We start from the raw sequence: 20,219 nt of genomic DNA, 5'->3' as shown, positions 1-20,219 counted from the left end.
ACCATCCAAAGCCTAATTAATAACTTCACCATGCTCAAAGGGATATTCAATGACCCACCAGAAATGTTCGATCAGGTTCAAGTCCGGGCCACTCAAGGACATTCAGAGACTTGTCCCGAAGCCACTCAGATCCCACCAGAAATGTTCGATCAGGTTCAAGGGAAGAGGAAGAGTCTTCGGGGTTCCAAACTTCAACCATTTAAGAATGATGGAGGCCACCATGCCATGATGTCCAATCAATTGAATTTACCACAGGTGGACTCTAATCAAGTTGTAGAAACATGAAGGACAATCAATGGAAACAGGATGCACCTGAGCTCAATTTTGAGTCTCATAGCAAAGATTCGGAATACTTTTGTAAATAAGGTATTTCTGTTTTTATTTTTAATAAATGTGATTTTTTTTTAATGTAAAACCTGTTTTCGATTTGGCATTATGAAGTATTGTGTGTAGATTGATAATAAAAATATTGAATACATTTTTGAATGAGGCTGTAGCGTAAAACAAAATGTGGAAAAAGTCAAGGGTCTGAATACTTTCCGAATGCATTGTACGCATGGCATTCATGCATTTGTGTTTATGTCCACAATAAAATGCCTCAAAATCCTTGCTTATTCTCTCTTCGGACGACGATGACACTCTGATCTGAGTGGGAGGGTGCAGTGTCCAGATGTGCGCATTTCCAAGTACTCTGATTGGTTGGGAATGGCAGGGCTATGATGGGTAAGTGAAGACTAAGTTAGACTGGGCAGCCAAACTAACATAACTTATTCATTTTTTTTTTTTACAGCTGCCACAATATTTCTTATGGAAATATTAACATCCACGAAATGGTCTCTAACCTAAATGGCACAGTCTTTAATGGGGGCCTATAAAGGGCCAAAATCTCTGAAAGGGGGAGTTTAGTCCTAGCATGCCTAATCTTATCCCGCAGGACAGGCGGGGCAGAGGAGCAGAGCAGTGAAGGGACCAGACCGGGTTAAGTCCAGTCCTTGTGTGCGTCTGGTCAAACTTGAGGCCTGGGAGGGGAGGAGGCTCTAAGCCTGGCGGTCTAGGGAACTATGCGCTGACTGTGTCTGGAGACAGCGAGCCTAGTGCAGTGAATTTAGGGCCTAGCAAGGCAGGATGATCTAAACCTGGTGTGATAGGCAACTGCATACTAATGAAGGCAGGGGGCTGCAATCCAAGCAAGGCAGGAGACTGCAGACCTGCAAACATGCCAGCTAACTTAGGGCCTAGCATGGCAAGGGGCTCTAAGCCTGGCGGGCTAGGACAGTGCGTATCAAATAAGGGAGGGGTCTGCGGTTCGCGCAGGGCAGGATACTGCAGACCTGATGACAAAGCAAACGTTTGTCCTAGCTGGGTTGGATTTCTAGGGCCTGGCAGAGCAACAAACATAGTGGCTACTAGTACAGGGAACTGTGGACCTAGAACAACAGATGACTGGAAGCCTAGCTGTATGGCAGGAGTCCGGGAACCTAAGTCAGAGCAGTGTGAACCTGCAACTAGGGCCAAAGACTGAAGGTCGGGAGAGGCAGGTAGATACTTCGTGGTTAAAGGTTCAACGGCAGCAGACAGTCGGACCTCGGTCACCCAAGAGGCTGCTTCAACTAGCAGGGGATCCCCACTGGGAGGAGAGGACTACTCCGCAAAGGCAACCAGAATGAGCCCCATGGCTATAGCTGGCTGTGGCTCCACGATTGGAGGGGGAGTCTCCTTAACTATGGCTAGTCGAGGCTCTGGCTGAGGGGGATACATATCTTGGTGTAGTGGACTGTTCCCTCTGGAGTTGTTATCATCTGCTGGGGCACTAGACAACTCTGGGGAGCAGAGGTGGACTCAACGCTCCCGTGCCTCTGGCCAGGAGGGCCGGGAGGGCCTTGAGGCACATCAGTCGGCAGAGCAGCTGGACCACCTCGGGTGGAGGTGGTGCTCCCAACACAAATTAAGCTCCAGCCGGAGAGGCTTGGAGCGACATTGATCTGGTGAATAGCTGGGCCACCTCGAAACATATTGGGGGATCCAGTGGTCCCGTGGAGATGGCGAACACTCAGACCGAGAGGGCCTGGAGTAGTGTCTCTCAGGGGAGTAGCTGGTCCGACTCTGGGAGTACCAGCAGTGGTGCTACTGTGGTGGAGATGATGGCTCTAGCAGGGGATGCCAAGAGCGGTGGCGGTCAGGACAGCAGTGGTGGTAGCTGTGCTCCCGGGGCGGTGACTCAGGCCGGGTGGACCTAGAGTACGCACTCCTGCTCTCTTCCCTCTCACAGAGCAGCTCCTCGTAGTCCCTCTGCAGCTCCCAACTGGAGTGGGTGTGGTCACGCCTTAACCACAGACAAGACCTGGAGCAGGGCTGGTCGACGGTACAATGAGAAAGGTGTGTAGGGCCTCGCAGCTGATCTTCATTTGGGAAGCGACTGCTTTTTTGTGTGGGTGGTGACAGCAGCCCCATACGGCTTAGGGATGCAGGGTAAATCGTCTGCATCCTGGGGTCCGGAAACAGGTCATCTTTGGCTAATGAAGCCATCCTACCTGAAGCTGGTCAGAAATCCGACAAAATGAAGGACCATGAAAAAGCGGCTAGCTGAAGCTCGTCTGAGTGGTTGGCTTCTAAGCCCTCACCCGCTTTGTACTTAATACTGATTATGACTTGGGTTCTGACCCTCTACAGGATGTCCAGTAAGAACAAAGCGGATGCTTCTCCTTTCAGGGTTTTTATTCCTTTTCTTCGTCACCACCACCAATTAAGCACACACACACTTCGGTTCTTTAAAATGGATGTTGATTGGAATGACTTGGAATCTTACTTGTCGTGTTAATCCAAATGACTTGTGGTTCTATAAGGCAAGAATATCCACACATGTAAACTGTATTAGTTTAAGGGTTATAACTATGTAATATACAGTACATTATAAAATGTATATGTAAATTGTAAATTGTACATTATAAAATGGCATATGGCATTACACTTATAACAAGTCTATAAAGGGATGTAAACACAGCAGCAATGACATGAACCTAAACATTAGCCTCTTGCTGGAGAGAGAGAAAATAATTACTGAGATTGACAAGAGGACAAGATTTATGGCACCCTCTCTCTCTGGCCTTGTGAAGCTGTCATCTGAATCTGCAGGCTGAAGAGATTATCTGATCTGCCCTGCGCCAAAGGGTCATAAATTACTCTGCGCATGTACAAGCTCCAAATATTCTAGAAGCTTGCCCATGGCAGTGCATTACACTAGCAAAGGCCACACGCTACCACTATGCTGTGGTAGCGTGTGCATACAACCAACTGTTTACCAATACAAGCAAATAACATTTTCATAAGCAATTGTGCAACCAATGAAATAATGGCACTTAGGCGAACAAGCAATTGTAGCAAAGCAGTATCGCCATGCTAACATTAGCTACAGAACAGCAAAACCTGTACAGTAGAAAGGGGACTGTGAGGGGAGGTTAGAACAAAGCGGGGGAGCAGGTCAGCCTTTTTTTTACAGAGACAGGGCAAGAGAGAGAGACAGGGAAAGAGAGAGAGACAGGGCCAGAGAGAGAGACAGGGCCATAGAGAGAGACAGGGAAAGAGAGAGAGTAAGAGAGAGTGAGAGAGAGATAGAATATTGATTATTATTATTAACTATGTTAATATTGTAAATCTCCAAAGTAAGCTTTGGCAATATGTACATTGTTACGTCATGCCAATAAAGCAAATTGAATTGAATTGATAGGTTCACTCAGTGATAGATTCACTCCACTCAGTAATGGAATAGCCCACAAAGTGAGGCACACACACCCCTCTCTCTTTCCCTTTCTCTCTTCATTTTACTTTTTTTACCTAATGGGAGAGAAAGTTTATTTCACGTTTGCTTATCTATGTCACTTGCTTTGGCGATGTGAACATGTTTCCCATACCAATACAGCCCTTTGAATTGAATTGAGAGAAAGAGGGTCTTTCAACTAAACCTCAGAACGCCATCATTCAGCTGAGGTCAAACCACTGTCAGCATTCCTCACAGATTGGCCTTGAAAATGAAAATGCCTTGGAAGTAATCTATCGCAAAATGTCTTCCAAATTGAGTTTGCCTGTGTTCTAGCACAGAACCCTATTCTGTTCCAACCAGACTAGATACAGTAACTGTATTCAATCACATTCTTTCCACTGTCAATAGAAAAAGCAAAGAGGGAGAGGGGGAGGCTCACACCACCTCAGTAATGGAATAGCCCACAAAGTGAGGCACACACACCCCTCTCTCTTTCCCTTTCTCTCTTCATTGTACTTTCTCTCTATCTCTCTCTATTCATAATGTCTGATAAAAGATATCAAATTCAAGAAAGAGAGAGAGAGAGATAAATAAGAAGCTGGACACTGTATTCCCTGTAGTGCGTTTATTCAGCTCTACTGATCAGTGTGTTCCTTTGGTCCCTGTAATGTAGAGATGGAGTGTGTTCTCACTCTCAGTGCTGGAAAATATCGACAGCTATCTCTGGTATGATTAATACCATGGGCTAGCTCTCTAATCTTTCTAATAGGCTGAGGGGAATGAGACATCTCCTTCCTACTGGCTGCTGCTGTAGTATCGCAACCACTCCCCAGAATGAAACATGAAACTTTGGAGACAAACGTGTCAAGTGTTGAATGAAGTGAGCCCCACCACTTCCTTATAAGGAGCCACTTGCCCACTGATCATTCTCAATCCCACACCCAACAACCAGTATGTATATAGTATCAGTTCTCTGTGTCTGACAAGTAGTATAGAGCTGTGGCTTGGCGTATTGCTTCTTCATCCTACCTAATGTATTCCCTGTGAATCTGGTGACGCTTTTCCTGCTACTGCTACACCCTTTTATCCATTTTGCTGATCTCTTGTGTTTATTAAATGGATTACATGTGAACATTTTAGTCATTTAGCAGACACTCTTTTCCAAAGAGATTTAGCATTTTCATACTTTTTCCAACGGGTCTCCCATGGGAATTAGACCCATTAACCTTGGCGTTGTAAGTGCCATGCTCTACCAACTGAGCCACACGGGATCACAACATGTACATTGCAACTTTGGGTAGAAACCCAATAGCCTTTGCTCATGATGAAAATAAATTGTGCGGTCATCCTTATAATTCAAGCCGGTCCTCCATTAAAGAAATTAAGTCCTTCTCTTAGGCTTAATCTGTGTCGAGTAAACGGCCCCTGTGTGTGGGGATTTATTCCCTTCCAAATAGGTCTGGATTAGTTAGACCATTCTTGGTGAACGAGCGAACCATTTGTCTACAGCAGTTCTGATGGTTTCAATGTTATGGTCGCTAATGGTCTTCAATGGTAAAAATCCCAAACACAGACTGTATATTTGCCATATCTTCAATTTAAGCGAGGGAAGCAAAAGTCATTCCGCTACCTAAGAATAGTAAAGCCCCCATTACTGGCTCAAATAGCCAACCAATCAGCCTATTTCAAACCCTTGATGGCGAAAAGATTGTGGGGGCTGTTTTGTTAGACATTATCGACCATAGTCTGCTGATAGAAAACTTGTGTTATGGCTTTACACCCCCTGCTATATTGTGGATAAAAAGTTACCTGTATAACAGAACACAGAGGGTATTCTTTAATGGAAGGCTCTCCAACATAATCCAGGTAGAATCAGGAATTCCCCAGGGCAGGTTTCTAGGCCCCTTACTTTTTTCATTCTTTACTAACGACATGCCACTGGCTTTTAGTGTCTATATATGCAGATGACTCAACACTATACATGTCAGCTACTACAGCGACTGAAATTACTTCAACACTTAACAAGGAGCTGCAGTTAGTTTCAGAAAGGGTGGCAAGGAATAAATTAGTCCGAAATATATTTAAAAAATACTTAAAGCACTGTATTTGGGACAAATTATTCACGGAACCCTAAACCTCAACTATATCTTGTAATGAATAATGTGGAAATTGAGCAAGTTGAGGTGACTAAACTACTTGGAGTAATCCTGGATTTTAAACTGTTATGGTCAAAACATGTTGATACAACAGTAGCTAAGTTGGGGAGAAGTCTGTCCATATTAAAGCACTGCTCTGCCTTCTTAACAACACTATATCAAGGGAGATCCTACAGGCCCTATTTTTGTCACACCTTGACTACTGATCTGTCATGTGGTCAGGTGCCACAAAGAGGGGCTTGGGACAATTACAATTGGCTCAGAACAGGGCAGCCCGGTTGGGCCTTAAATGTACACAGGGATCTAACATTTATGATATACATGTCGCATGGCTCAGTGGAGGAGAGATTGACTACTTTTTAACAATGTGTTGACAAGCTGAATGCACCGAGCTGTCTGTTTAAACTACTAGCACACAGCATGGACACCCATGCATACCCCACAAGACATGCCACCAGAGGTCTCTTCACAAGTCCAGAACAGACTATGGGAGGCATACAGTACTGCATAGAGCCATGACTACATGGAACTCTATTCCACATCAGGTAACTGATACAAGCAGTAGAATCAGATTTAAAAAACAGATAAAAATACACCTCATGGAATAGCGGGGACTGTGAAGAGACACACATACGGGTACAGATACACACATACACACACAACACTAGCACTCTACACACAAGCACATTGAAATAATATTGTATGGTGGTATTATTCATTTTGTATTGTAGATATGTAGTGGTGTAATAATGTTATATGATGTACTGTTTTATCTTTTGTTTTATGTGTAATGTAAGTGCCTTAATGTGTTTGGACTCCAGGAAGAGTAGCTACTGCCCTGGCAGCAGCTAAAAGGGGATCCCTAATATATACAAAGTGTTTTGCAATAGTAATGGTATTAGGTTTGGCTGGATTTAATGGTAAATGTAACGAATCACACTACATATAGAGGTGTTTTATAATATTTGTATTTAAAGAAATGCAATGTTTTATAATTGTATTATTTTGTTAACAGTTGTCACAACATTTTAGTCACTAGAACATTTTTGTAAGAAAAGTCTTCGTATTAGAATTGCACTATAGGGATAGCCCCCTCAGAGAGCTGCCATTTGTTGGACAATTCAAAGAGTGTTTGGTTGAGGCATTACGTTGCCAATAGAAGGACACATTGAATTGCTTTCATGGACTGGCTGGACAATTTACTTTCATCATGAGCAAAAGCTATTGGTGTTCTACCCAAGTTGCAAAGAAAATGTTGTAATACATTTAATAAACACGAGACCAACAAAAAACTGGATCACAAGATTCACAGGGAATACATTACATAGAAGGAAGAAGCAATATCCCAAGCCACAGCTCCATACTACTTGTCAGACATAGACAACTGATACTGTATACTGGTTGTTGAGGTGGGATTGGTGTGAGGTGTGGAGAATCCGTGGGTGGCTTTTTACCATTTTATTTCTCATGATTTACTCAATGGTAGGAAGAATTATGGTCCAAATTGGATGTTGGGTACTATATTTATTGAATATTATGTGTATCCTATACATTAAAAGGGCCAATTTGGGGTCAATTAATTACCTTAATTTCACAGAGATAAAATATAAATTCAACAAAATAATGGTGTAGGAATGCTCTCTGTTTCTAACTACAGAAACGATTTCTGAATGATCTGAGATGGTGGGTGTCATGGCTTACTGAAATGACATGGGACTCTATCGCTCTCTTTCTCCCTCTATTTCTCCAAGTCATACGTCCTTAGTGAGATATAAGAGACGAAGAGAGAGACAAATTGAGAGAGAGAGAGAGAGACGAAAGGGAAGAGATTAAGAAAATTTGAGAAAAACAGAAAGAGCGAAAATAATGATGACATGGTAATTACTTTTTCTAGATTAATACTTCTGGAGGACATTGTGATATTCTAACGACTCGCTATGGAAACCGCTCTCGCTCTTGTAACTCTGGTAGCCATGGACACATAGCACTTTTACTGGAAGAATTGTGCAGATGCAAAGTTTGGTAACAGGATTACAGTAAAAGCTCCCTCAGATCACATTTTCCCAAAACTCCCTTAAATATCTGCTCCGAATTAAGATTGAAAGATATCTGCAGAAAGAATGGGGTGTCAGCTATGACATGGCGCATTGAGTTAAAAAAAAATCTATAAAATCTTTGATTATTGAACTACAGTAGGTGAAGTGGATTTACAACATGTAACAGAATAACGGTATTGGAATTATATTATGGATCCCTGATCTGTACTATACAGAAATGCATAATTATGGATATGAATATCATTATCGTCATGGTGAAGAATCCTGAATAGGTACACAAATATCACTATTTTGCATATTTGGGTGTTATTGTACACACTGGCTATATCGTAATGAGTTCTACCCCCAAACAAGAACACATTTGGTTGGTCCAGACTAGAGCAAATCTGAAACAATCATAGATGTCTATGTTTCACAAGTTTGGACATCACAGTATAAGCACAGTAGAGTAGAGTACAGTATAGTACATTATACTGTACTCTACTCTAGTGTGCTCTGCTGTACTGAACTCTACTGTACAGTACTGTACCGAATTATAATTTTCTTTACTTTACTGTACTGTACTGTTCTCTACTGTGCTCTGCTGTACTGTACTATGCTGTCTAAACTTGTGAAATATAGACGTCTAGGATTGCTTCAGATTTGGTCAGGCCAGGACCAAGATGCTCGTCACACTAAATGGAAGTAGGGTAGGTGGTAGTTCTCATGGTAGGTGGCATTAACTGGAGAGAGAGAGAGAGAGAAGAGAGAGTGAGAGCGACAGAGAGAGAGAGAGAGAGAAATGGAGAATGAGAGGGAAGTGTAGTCCAGACTGTTTTCAGTCTTGCTTTGAACACCAGACGACAGAAAGAGAGAAAAAAAGAGTTATGAGCTGAACATACCTTGACTAACCTGTACCTGTATATAGCCTCGTTATTGTTATTTATTGTGTTACTTTTCATTTTATTTTTTACTTTTGTTTATTTAATATTTATTAACTCTATTTCTTGAACTGCATTGTTGGTTAAGTAAGCATTTCAGGGTAAGGACACCTGTTGTATTCGGTGCATGTGGCAAATAAAATTAGATTTCATTTTAACCTAACAGTATGCCAGTGGAAAGGAAGACTGTAGCAGGTGACTACTATGATTTCCCATTGTAGCCAATTCAATTGCAGTAATTTCATAACAGATTTTTTGGGGATTTCATAAACAAACTTCATATCAGTAAAACACTATAATTAATTGGTAGGTCTACCTGTACTTGTTACTTCTAATGCATGAACTTTCATTGTCCCCATGAGGGAGACAAATTAGAAAATATCTTAAAGATATGTGAGTTTTTGTTAACGGAATTACAAGGCACAAGACAGGCACAAGACAATGTTTCTTGTTCAAGTAATTTGTCCAAAACTAAGTATACAGTAAGTGTTGATATTAGTAGGCAGTGGTCTTTACATCAACATTATTGTTTTTTTAAATGTATGTCTAATACCTTTTAAGACTTCTTCTGGAAGATCTTGCCTAAGACCCCCTTTCCATCTGTTTGGCCCAAAATCGAATCTTTTGCGTCTGGAAAATGGTTGAATAATGTGTATGTGTTGATTTCTCATATATATAGACTTAGCTTTCATTTGACACCCAATTTGACATCCTCCTATGAACTTCACATGTTGGTGCTCATGGGTCCTTTTACATGAAAATGACCATATGCCTTAATTAATGTCTCAAAAATATAGACTCTTAGCTGTCATTTGAAATCCAATTTGATATGCTCCTATGAACTTCACATGTTGGCACTCATGGGTCCTTTTACATGGAAATGTCCCAAACTTGATCATAGTAATATGAGTTTAAGTGGTTTAGGTTTTAATGACTTGTTTTAAAACACAGTCGCCCAATCGCAAATCGATTCCTAGCCACTTGTGGAGATCTGAAATTATTGGATAGTTCTAGGAAAATGGTACAAATTCCATCTTGACTAGAGGGCCAGATGGAGTCATTACCCACTGGGTACCGACATCAATTCAGCGTCTATTGCATGTTGGTTCAACATCATTTCATTGAAATTACGTGCAAACAACGTTGATTCCACCAGTGCATGCCCAGTGGGTAACTTTTAACTTATCTAATCTCATTAGATGTCCACTAGTGCGTAGGGTCTAGAACGTCCTGGTGTAGTTTGGGCACTAGGTTGTGTTTAACAGCCAATCTGTTATTTAAAAGGGCAGATGGCAGAAGGCAGGTGTCTGGCCCCTCACTCTGTCTCAGTAAAATTATCAGGGTTTTAGATATTGGAAATGGGAGATTTCACTCTTACCATTTCTCCCAGACAGTCAACTCAGTCAAAATATTACATTCCTCAAACCATTACCAGTTTCTCTTTCTTTCTTGACCTCATTCTTTCACACAGACCCACACTCAAACTCTCTCCCTCTCCCTTATTCCCCCCTCTTCCTCTCTCCCGTATTCCCACTCTCTCTCAGGAGGAGAGGTGTCAGGGAGATTGATTGATCTACCTGATGGTTCCTGCTCGATAATCCAAACGAATTCTACTTGTTAGGATTGAATTAGAGCCCTCATGGATCACTTTGGCCCCTGGGTAGTAACACGCACTGCTGCTCAGGGACTGCATGTGTGTGTCCGTGCGTGTGCGTTTGCGTGTGTGTGTGTGTGTGTGTAGGCAGGTGGGTAACACTATTGGCCTAGCTTTGTATGCTCTAGCTCTCCCCCCTAACAAATGGAAGGAAAGTTGGACAGCATGCACACACACACACCACAATTTCTTTCAAGGACTACTTCATAAAGTCTTTAAATGGGCAATCCGCAGTTACTACTGTACATGCATTTTTTTTTGAACTTATAAATGACTGATATACAGTATACCCATTAATATACTGTACCCATAGTCATTGATGAATGGCTCTGTCATTGTTGGATGATATGAATGGTATTTGTATGTGTCTGAAAATATCATTTGATACTGAAGATGGCATTACGTTTGTCTGATCGTGTTGTTATTGCTTAAATGGATTAAAGAGCAAACGGCTGGAGCCGACCTTTAGGAAATAATGACCTGCTTTTCTGGCAATATGAAGGCTAAATGTTAAATGAATCAAATTCTGAGACACACACCGTATAGTATTTACATGAAAAGTATTTCTAAGGGAAGGCTTCGTCTTCTAAGCCCTGTTTTTTCCACAAGATCTAATTTTCAAAATGGCAGCACAAACATTTATGGTCTCTGGCTTTTTTGTTGTTGCAGGGAGCCATTGCAGCGTTAACTGTCGTAATTAGGTCAGTTTATTTGGTCATTTCATGTGTTGTTGAACATCCCATCATCAGTAGTAAATATAGATTGGAAATTGAAAGTGAATGTGCTGTGGCGCCTCTTTACTAGCCTGCCTGACCAGACTAATTGATGTGATTGACTGATGATTGACTGATTACGCTGCATAGATGCATATACTGTATGTGCCAGCTGCCCAGTGAGAGCCATTAGATAGATATTTTCGTATGGCCTGTGTGGTCCAGCAGTTAAAGACGCTGACCACAACACACATGTATGGCGGAGTCGGCATGGGTTCAAATCCGGCCCACTGCCCTTTGGCTCATCCTACTCCTGTCATTCCAACACTTTACTATCTCTTCAATAAACCTATAAAATTACAAAAGGAGTGGGACAGCCCTGCTCCTTAAAAAATACCATTAAAAAAGAGGCCATTCAGATGCCCACACAAGCCAAACAAATATGCACATGCAGTACCCACACACATGCTCAAACACATGTGCTGTCTGTATGTCTGTGTCTGCCTTCCTGTCTTCCTGTCTCTGCCTGTCAATCAATCCCAGCTGTCTGTTAGCCGCTGACCTGGTAAAAGGTAGTGGTCAGCAGATTATTCCTCTTCCTCAGGGTTAAGCAGAGGATGAGTTTCCTGGCAGGCCCCAGCCTCAGACTCAAAGCAGGTAGCGAGTGTTGATTGAGCACACAGTCATGCAATCTCCATAGACAAACATTGGCAGTAGAGTGGCCTTACTGAAGAGCTAAGTGACTTTCAATGTTGCACCGTCATAGGATGCCACCTTTCCAACAAGTTAGTTAGTCAAGTTGCTGCCCTGCTAGAGATGCCCCAGTCAACTGTAAGTGCTGTTGTTGTGAAGTGGAAACATCCAGGAGCAACAATGGCTTAGCCACAAAGTGTTAGGCCACACAAGATCACAGAACGGGACCGCTGAGTGCTGAAGCGCCTAACGTGTAAAAATCATCTGTCTTCGGTTGCAACACTCACTACCGAGTTCCAAACTGCCCCTGGAAGCAATGTCAGCACAATAATTGTTTGTCGGGAGCTTCATGAAATGGATTTCCATGGCCAAGCAGCCACAGACAAGCCTAAGATCACCAATGCGCAATGCCAAGCGTCGGCTGGAGTGGTGTAAAGTTTGCCGATATTGGATTCTGGAGCTGTGGAAACGCGTTCTCTGGAGTGATGAATCACGCTTCACCATCTGGCAATCCGACGGACAAATCTGGGTTTGGCGGACGCCAGGAGAATGCTACTGGCCTCAATGAATAGTGTCAATAGAGTAAAGTTTGATGGAGGAGGAATAATGGTTTGGGGCTATTTTTCATGGTTCAGGCTAGACCCCTTAGTTCCAGTGCTGCTAACATTGTGGCAGCAGTTTGGGGAAGGCCCTTTCCTGTTACAGCATGACAATGCCCCTGTGCACAAATTGGGGTCCATACAGAAATGGTTTGTCGAGATTGGTGTGGAACAACTTGATGGCCTGCAAAGAGCTCTGACCTCAACCCCATCGAACACCTTTGGGATGAATTGGAACGCCAACTGCTAGCCAGGCCTAATCGCCCAAAATCAGTGCCCAACCTCACTAATGCTCTTGTGGCTGAATGGAAAATAAGTCCCCACAGCAATGTTCCAAGCCTTCCCAGAAGAGTGGAGGCTGTTATAGCAGCAAAGGGGGGGACCAAATCCCCATTAATGCCCATGATTTTGGAATGAGATGTTTGACAAGCAGGCGTCCACATACTCTTGGTAATTTGTGGTAATTTGGTCAATTTATTCAAGCCTGTCTCAAAATACAACATTTCTCATTTAAGACAAAAAAAAAGATTTCTAGAAATGCACACCATTTTGATGTCTTGTAGGAAGCAATCACTCCCCCATTGCTGACTACAAATGATCTATGACTGGGCTAATAACTCACTATCTAGCAAAGGATATGAGCAAATGTACAAATGTGCACTTCGCTATATGTAACTCTTGCTTTGATCTCAAAACAAGCACATCTACTCACAACTGCTCATGCTATAAAAACAGTCTAGTTCAAAGTGAATGGCAGAGATCCAGTTGAAGTCAGAAGTTTACATACACTTAGGTTGGAGTCATTAAAACTTGTTTTCAACCACTCCACAAATGTCTTGTTAACAAACTAAAGTTTTGGCAAGTCGGTGCAGGACACAAGTAATTTTTCCAACAATTGTTTACAGACCGATTATTTCACTTATAATTCACTGTATTACAATTCCAGTGGGTTAGAAATGTACATACACTAAGTTGACTGTGACTTTAAACAGCTTGAAAAATTCCAGAAAAAAAATGTCATGGCTTTAGAAGCTTCTGATAGGCTAATTGACATAATTTGAGTCAATTGGAGGTGTACCTGTGGATGTATTTCAAGGCCTACCTTCAAACTCAGTACTTCTGCTTGACATCATGAGAAAAATCTAAAGAAATCAGCCAAGACCTCAGGCAAAAAATTGTAGACCTCCATAAGTCTGGTTCATCCTTGGGAGCAATTTACAAACGCCTGAAGGTACTACGTTCATCTGTTCAAACAATAGTATGCCAGTATAAACATCATGGGACCACACAGCCGTCATACCGCTCAGGAAGGAGACGCGTTCTGACTCCTAGATATGAACGTACTTTGGTGCAAAAAGTGCAAATCAATCCCAGAACACCAGCAAAGGACCTTGTGAAGATGCTGGAGGAAACAGGTACAAAGGTATCTATATCCACAGTAAATTGAGTCCTATATCGACATTACCTGAAAGGCCGCTCAGCAAGAAAGAAGCCACTGCTCCAAAACTGCCATAAAAAAGCCAGACTACAGTTTGCAACTGCACATGGGGACAAAGATCTTACTTTTTGGAGAAATATCCTCTGGTCTGATGAAACAGAAATAGGACTGTTTGGTCATAATGACCATCGTTATGTTTGGAGGAAAAGGGGGAGGCTTGCAAGCCGAAGAACACCATCCCAACTCTGAAGAACGGGGGTGGCAGCATTATATTGTAGGGGTGCTTTACTGCAGGAGGGACTGGTGCACTTCACAAACTAGATTGCATCATGAGGATGGAAAATTATGTGGATATATTGAAGCAACATCTCAAGACATCAGTCAGAAAGTTAAAGCTTGGTTTCAAATGGGTCTTCCAAATGGACAATGACCCCACGCATACTTCCAAAGTTGTGGCAAAATGGCTTAAGGACAACAAAGTCAAGGTATTGGAGTGGCCATCACAAAGCCCTGACTTCAATCCCATAGAACATTTTTGGGCAGAACTGAAAAAGTATGCGCAAGCAAGGAGGCCTACAAATCTGACTCAGTTACACCAGCTCTGTCAGGTGTAATGGGGCAAAATTCACCCAGCTTTTTGTGGGAAGCTTGTGGAAGGCTAGACAAAACATTTGAGCCAAGTTAAACAATTTAAAGGCAATGCTACCAAATACTAATTGAGTGTATGTAAACTTCTGACCCGCTTGGAATGTGATTAAAATACAAGCTAAAATAAATCTTTCCTTCTACTATTATTCTGACATTTCACATTCTTAAAATAAAGTGGTGATCCTAACTGACCTAATACAGGGAATTTTCACCAGGATTAAATCTCAGGAATTGTGAAAAACTGAGTTTAAATGTAAATGGCTTAGGTGTATGTAAACTTCCGACTTCAACTGTAGACTGTTTAGTCATGCCTGTCAATTTAATAGAATCCTTGCATAGTTAACTTTGTTTCGTTATGTTGCATTGAAAGTGGCTAATATCGCGTTGATTTGATCACAATTCCCACAGTAAACTGAAACATTGGTATTGCTAACTTACGGGGAACACTCTAGAAAGTTGAGTGAAGTTCAATCTAGTGCTTCTCTGTGCAGAAGAAGGTAGTCCTGGGGCGCGTGTGCGTGCACAGCTTAGAGGGAACACTGATTACCTGTGTGATCATGTAGCCTAATTATCTGAGAATTGCTTTGAGAGACTAGTCCATGTTCAGATCGCCTCTACCTTACCTGTCACCTAGACCGACTTCAATTTGCTTACCGCCCGAATAGGTCCATAGACAATGCAATCGCCATCACACTGTACACTGCCCTATCTCATCGGGACAAGAGGAATACCTATGTAAGAAGGCTGTTCATTGACTATAGCTCAGCATTCAACACCATAGTACCCTCCAAACTCATCATTAAGTTTGAGTCCCTGGGTCTCAACCCCACCCTGTGCAATTGGGTCCTGGACTTCCTGACGGCCCACCTCCAGGTGGTGAAAGTAAGAAACAACATCTCCACTTTGCTGATCCTCAACACTGGGGCCCCACAAGGGTGGGTACTCAGCCCCCTCCTGTACTCCCTGTTCACCCATAACTGCGTGGCCATGTACACCTCCAACTCAATCATCAAGTTTGCAGACGACACAACAGTAGTAGGCTTGATTACCAATAACGACAAGACAGCCTACAGGGAGGAGGTGAGGGCTCTGGGAGGGTGGTGTCAGAAAAATAACCTCTCACTCAACGTCAACAAAACAAAGGAGATGATCGTGGACTTAAGGACACAGCAGAGGGAGCACTCCCCTATCCACATCGACAGGACAGCCGTGGAGAAGGTGGAAAGTTTTAAGTTCCTCTGCGTACACATCAATTACTAACTCAAATGGTCCACCCACACACACAGTCTGGTGAAGTAGGCTCAACGGCACTGAGGAAGGACGCTTTAGAAATTTGGCTTGTCACCTAAAACCCTCACAAACATTTACAGATGCACAATTGAGAGCACCCTCTCGGGCTGTATCACCGCCTGGTAAGGCAACTGCCCCGCCTGCAACCACAGGGCTCTCCAGAGGATCGTGCGGTCTGCACAATGCATCACCGGGGGCAGACCACCTACCCTCCAGGACACTTACAGCACCCGATGTCACAGGAAGGCCAAAAAGATTAGCACGGACAACAACCACCCGAGCCACTGCCTGTTCACCCCGCTACCTTCCGGAAGGCAAGGTCCATACAGGTGCATCAAAGCTGGGACCAAGAGACTGAAAAACAGCTTCTATCTCAAGGCAATTACACTGTTAAATAGCCATCACTAGCACAGTGAAGCAGCTGCCTACATACAGACTTGAAATGATTGGCCACTTTAATAAATGGAACTCTTGTCACTTTAATAATACCGCTTTAATCTTGCATTTCTCATCTCATATGTACAGTATATACTGTATTATATACTATCTATTGCATCTTCACTGTGCCGCTCTGTCATTGCTCATCCATATATTATATGTATATATTCTTATTCCATTCCTTTACTTAGATTTGTGTGTATTAGGTATTTGTTGGGGAAGGAATTGTTAGATATTACTTGTTAGATATTGCTGCACTGTCGGAACTAGAAGCACAAGCATTTTGCTACACTCACAATAACATCTGCTAACCGTGTGTATGTGACCAATACAATTTGATTTGATGTGAGAAGATCATCAGTGCATTAGCAGGGCAATTCAAGCAAGGCCAATATGTTGTGATATTGTTTTGGGCCTATAGCCTACTGCACAAACCTCATTACTACAGTACTGTTTTTAATTATTTTATGTTGCATAGGCTTACGCTTTTTAAGTAATGTTAAAAAGCATCTGAACAGTAGATCTCGGCTTGCATTTGGAAAGTGATCTCGACTCAAGTAAGGTTGGTGACTACTGTTTTAAGCAAAAAACATTGCCATAGAGGCTAGCTACTTCTTTCCCGCTCCTAACTAGCCAACTAAAGCTAACACACAATCACATCAAGCAGCTGAAATGACAGCAAACTATGTGCACTGTCATTTGTTTGACTTTTGTTTCTATTGCCATTTATTTTGAACTGTCTCTGAACTTCAGAGTTGGCTTAACATTGTACTAGAGCTAGCTAGCTAACAAGCTTGTGTGTGCAGAGCGGCACCAGAATTAAAAACACTTCTTACCTTTTCATAGTTAAGAAATCCAATGTGAAATGTGATAGCTATAGTATCCCTAACTACCATTGAAAAGTGAATCCATTCTTCTCTAATTAAAAGTGAATCCATTTATCTCAAATTTTTATATCGTTACTAATGTTAATCAATCTTTCTTTCCACAGTATGAATTCAAAGTGAAAAACATAAAGAAGAAGAAGGTCAACATCATAGTCTCAGTGGATGGAGTGAAGGTGGCACTAAGAAAAAAGAAAAAAGTGAGTCTGTTTATAGTGAGTCTTTTATTTATTTTTCTGCAACCTGTTAATATCTTTACATTTGTGACTGTCTGGAGCTTAGGGGCAGGGAGTAGAGTGGATGGGTGTTGTTTCTAACCTCCGCTGTCAAACTGTGCCCACTCAGCCATTACTGAGGTGTGTCATATCCTGGGATTCTGTTAAGGAGTGAGTGGAATTCAAATCCTGTCACCAGCAGTGAGAGGGAATGATTAGCGAATCTGTGCCCTGCTAAATAAAGCTCCAGACATGGTAGAGTGAAGGAAAGGAGTGAATATGTGCCTGGATAAACTAATGTTTCCGACAGGGTAGAGTGGCAGAGTAGCAAATCTGTGCCCTGCTAAATAACGCTCCAGATAGGGTAGAATGGAAGAGAGGAGTGAATCTGTGCCCTGATAAACAATGCATGAGACAAGGTAGAGTGCAGGACAGGAGCAAATCCGTCCTTTGCTAAAAATGCGTCCCCTATTCCACTCTCCCCGTCTTTCTCTCTCTGTCTAATTTCTATAAAAGCTTTCTTTATAGCAGTTCTACACTGAGCTAGGTTTACTATAATTCTTGCCAGTAGTTAGACTGGGATTACCTTGGGTGACCTCTCTCCTGTCTCTCAGTTTTACTACAGTTCACTATTAAAGCCAAGCTAGAAGTACAGTCATAATCCCTGGTATGCAAACAAGCATAAAGAAGCCACTGGTATTCAGCAGATGTCTCCTACTCTCCTAACGTCCTCGACCTTCCATTGTTTAGAGTCCTTTATGGAGATGTTCCTTTCTTTCCTCTCCCTCCTTTTTCTCTCTCTCCTCTCTCTCTCTCTCCTTTCTTTCCTCTCTCCAGCCAGTGTTTTCTAAAGAGAGGACTGTACAAATCAGTTAGATACGGCTCAAGGCAGCGACTGAGGGCTATGAGTTAAATCCAATTGTATTGGTCACATACACATGTTTAGAAGATGTTATTGTGGGTGTAGCGAAATGCTTGTGCTTCTAGCTCCGACAGTGCAGTAATATCTAACAAGTAATATCTAACAATTTCACAACATATACCCAATACACACAAATCTAAGTAAGGGATGGAATTAAGAATACATATATGGACGAGCGATGTCAGAGCGGCATGGACTACAGTAGAATAGTATAGAATGCAGTATATACGTATGAGATGGGTAATGCAAGATGTGTAAACATTATTAAAGTGACTAAGATACAGTAAAATAGTATAGAATACAGTATATACATATGAGATGAGTAATGCAAGATATGTAAACATGATCAAAGTGACTAGTGTTCCATTTCTTAAAGTGGTCGGTGATTTCTAGTCTATGTCTATAGGCAGCAGCCTCTGATGGCCTTGAGATGGAAACTCTTTTTCAGTCTCTCGGTCCCAGCTTTGATGCACCTGTACTGACCTCACCTTCTGGATGATAGCGGGGTGAACAGACAGTGGCTGGGTGGTTGATGTCCTTGATGATCTTTTTGGCCTTCCTGTGACATCGGGTGCTGTAAGTGTTCTGGAGGGAGGGTAGTTTGCCCCCGGTAATGTGTTAGGCAGACCACCCCACCCTCTGAAGAGCCTTGCGGTTGCGGGAGGTGCAGTTGCCGTACCAAGCGGTGATACAGCTCGACAGGATGCTCTCAATTGTGCATCTGTAAAAGTTTGTGTGGGTTTTAGTTGCCAAGCCCACTTACCTCTATAGAAACCTGTAATGCATTTAGCCTCTGTAGAACATTTTAACAAGCCTTAACAACCTTTAACAATGGTGAGGAGTAGAGGGTGCGTGGAAGGTGGAGGATGGCTACAAAGAGGAGGTATGTGGCCTGGGTATAAATATCCCCTAGCTGCATTAGCTTCCCCCTCCCTCCCTCCCTCACACTGATTACAGGCAGGCCTTCATTGTTCTTAGTGGTCCTCCAGGGCACACCTCTAAGTTAAACCACACAAAGGACAAGTCATGCGTGTGTGTGTGTGCTGTACATTTCTCCACTCTATCCCACTCTAAATGCCAATGGATGCTTCCATGTCCTCGAGGGTGCGCCGGCCTATCTGCTCCTCGGGGGTCCAATGGCCTATATCTCACCTCCCTACACATCCCAGCCAAAAAAAACTCTGTGGATGTGGCATTAATTATGCAGTCAGTGGAGTGGGAGAATGAGACCCAATACTTGAACACAAACTGCCACAAAGTCTTCGATATCAAAGTCATTCCAGTGCAGAATGGATTACCCTTTAGAGTCCACACAGACCAAGGCCCTTACCTTTATATGGGAACCATATAACTTATGGAGGAAAATGAGAACAGAGAGAGGAGGAAGGAGGGAATTAAAAAAGGAGGAAAGAATATAGAAGGAAGAGAAAGGGAATAGAGAGAGGAGGAAGGGCGGAATAGAGGAAGTGACCACTAGACCGTGAAGGATAATTGCCCTCGATAACCCCTGTGGAAAAAAAGAGAGAAGCGCCTCAGACTCTGGTGAGGCCCTCTAAGCAGACAGTAAGTGCCTCTGCCAGACCCAGAAGCTCTGGTTGTATTATTCTAAACAGCTGGAGTGAACTGGTGTTTTTATTGTTATTATGAGCTGTACAGTGAATGAAAGGTATTGTGGTTTGAATGGGGCTCTAATGGGTTGTGTCTGCTTTGTCTCTCAGCCTGCTCTCTGGCCAGGGATGAAATTTCAACTCGTCCAGATACTGCCTCATTTACATCTCACAGAATGGAGGAATGAAAATAGAAATGTTTGAGTGGAAATAGTGTGTTGGTGGGGA

At 42.6% G+C, this 20,219-nt stretch overlaps 1 protein-coding gene across 1 annotated transcript in view; it reads left to right on the top strand.

Annotated features, from left to right (window-relative positions):
* The window catches only part of LOC109898048 (carboxyl-terminal PDZ ligand of neuronal nitric oxide synthase protein), a 231,587-nt gene that overhangs the window by 102,493 nt on the left and 108,875 nt on the right, over positions 1-20,219 (top strand). The window contains exon 3 of the mRNA XM_020492806.2: positions 17,355-17,447. Within this exon, the coding sequence (XP_020348395.1) occupies positions 17,355-17,447 (93 nt within the window). The remainder of the gene's footprint in view (positions 1-17,354; positions 17,448-20,219) is intronic.

Source organism: Oncorhynchus kisutch, linkage group LG10, assembly GCF_002021735.2.
Source record: "Oncorhynchus kisutch isolate 150728-3 linkage group LG10, Okis_V2, whole genome shotgun sequence".
NCBI lineage: Eukaryota > Metazoa > Chordata > Actinopteri > Salmoniformes > Salmonidae > Oncorhynchus > Oncorhynchus kisutch.
The sequence above is the reverse complement of the archived record's forward strand: the minus strand, read 5'-3'. Positions and strand labels throughout refer to the sequence as shown.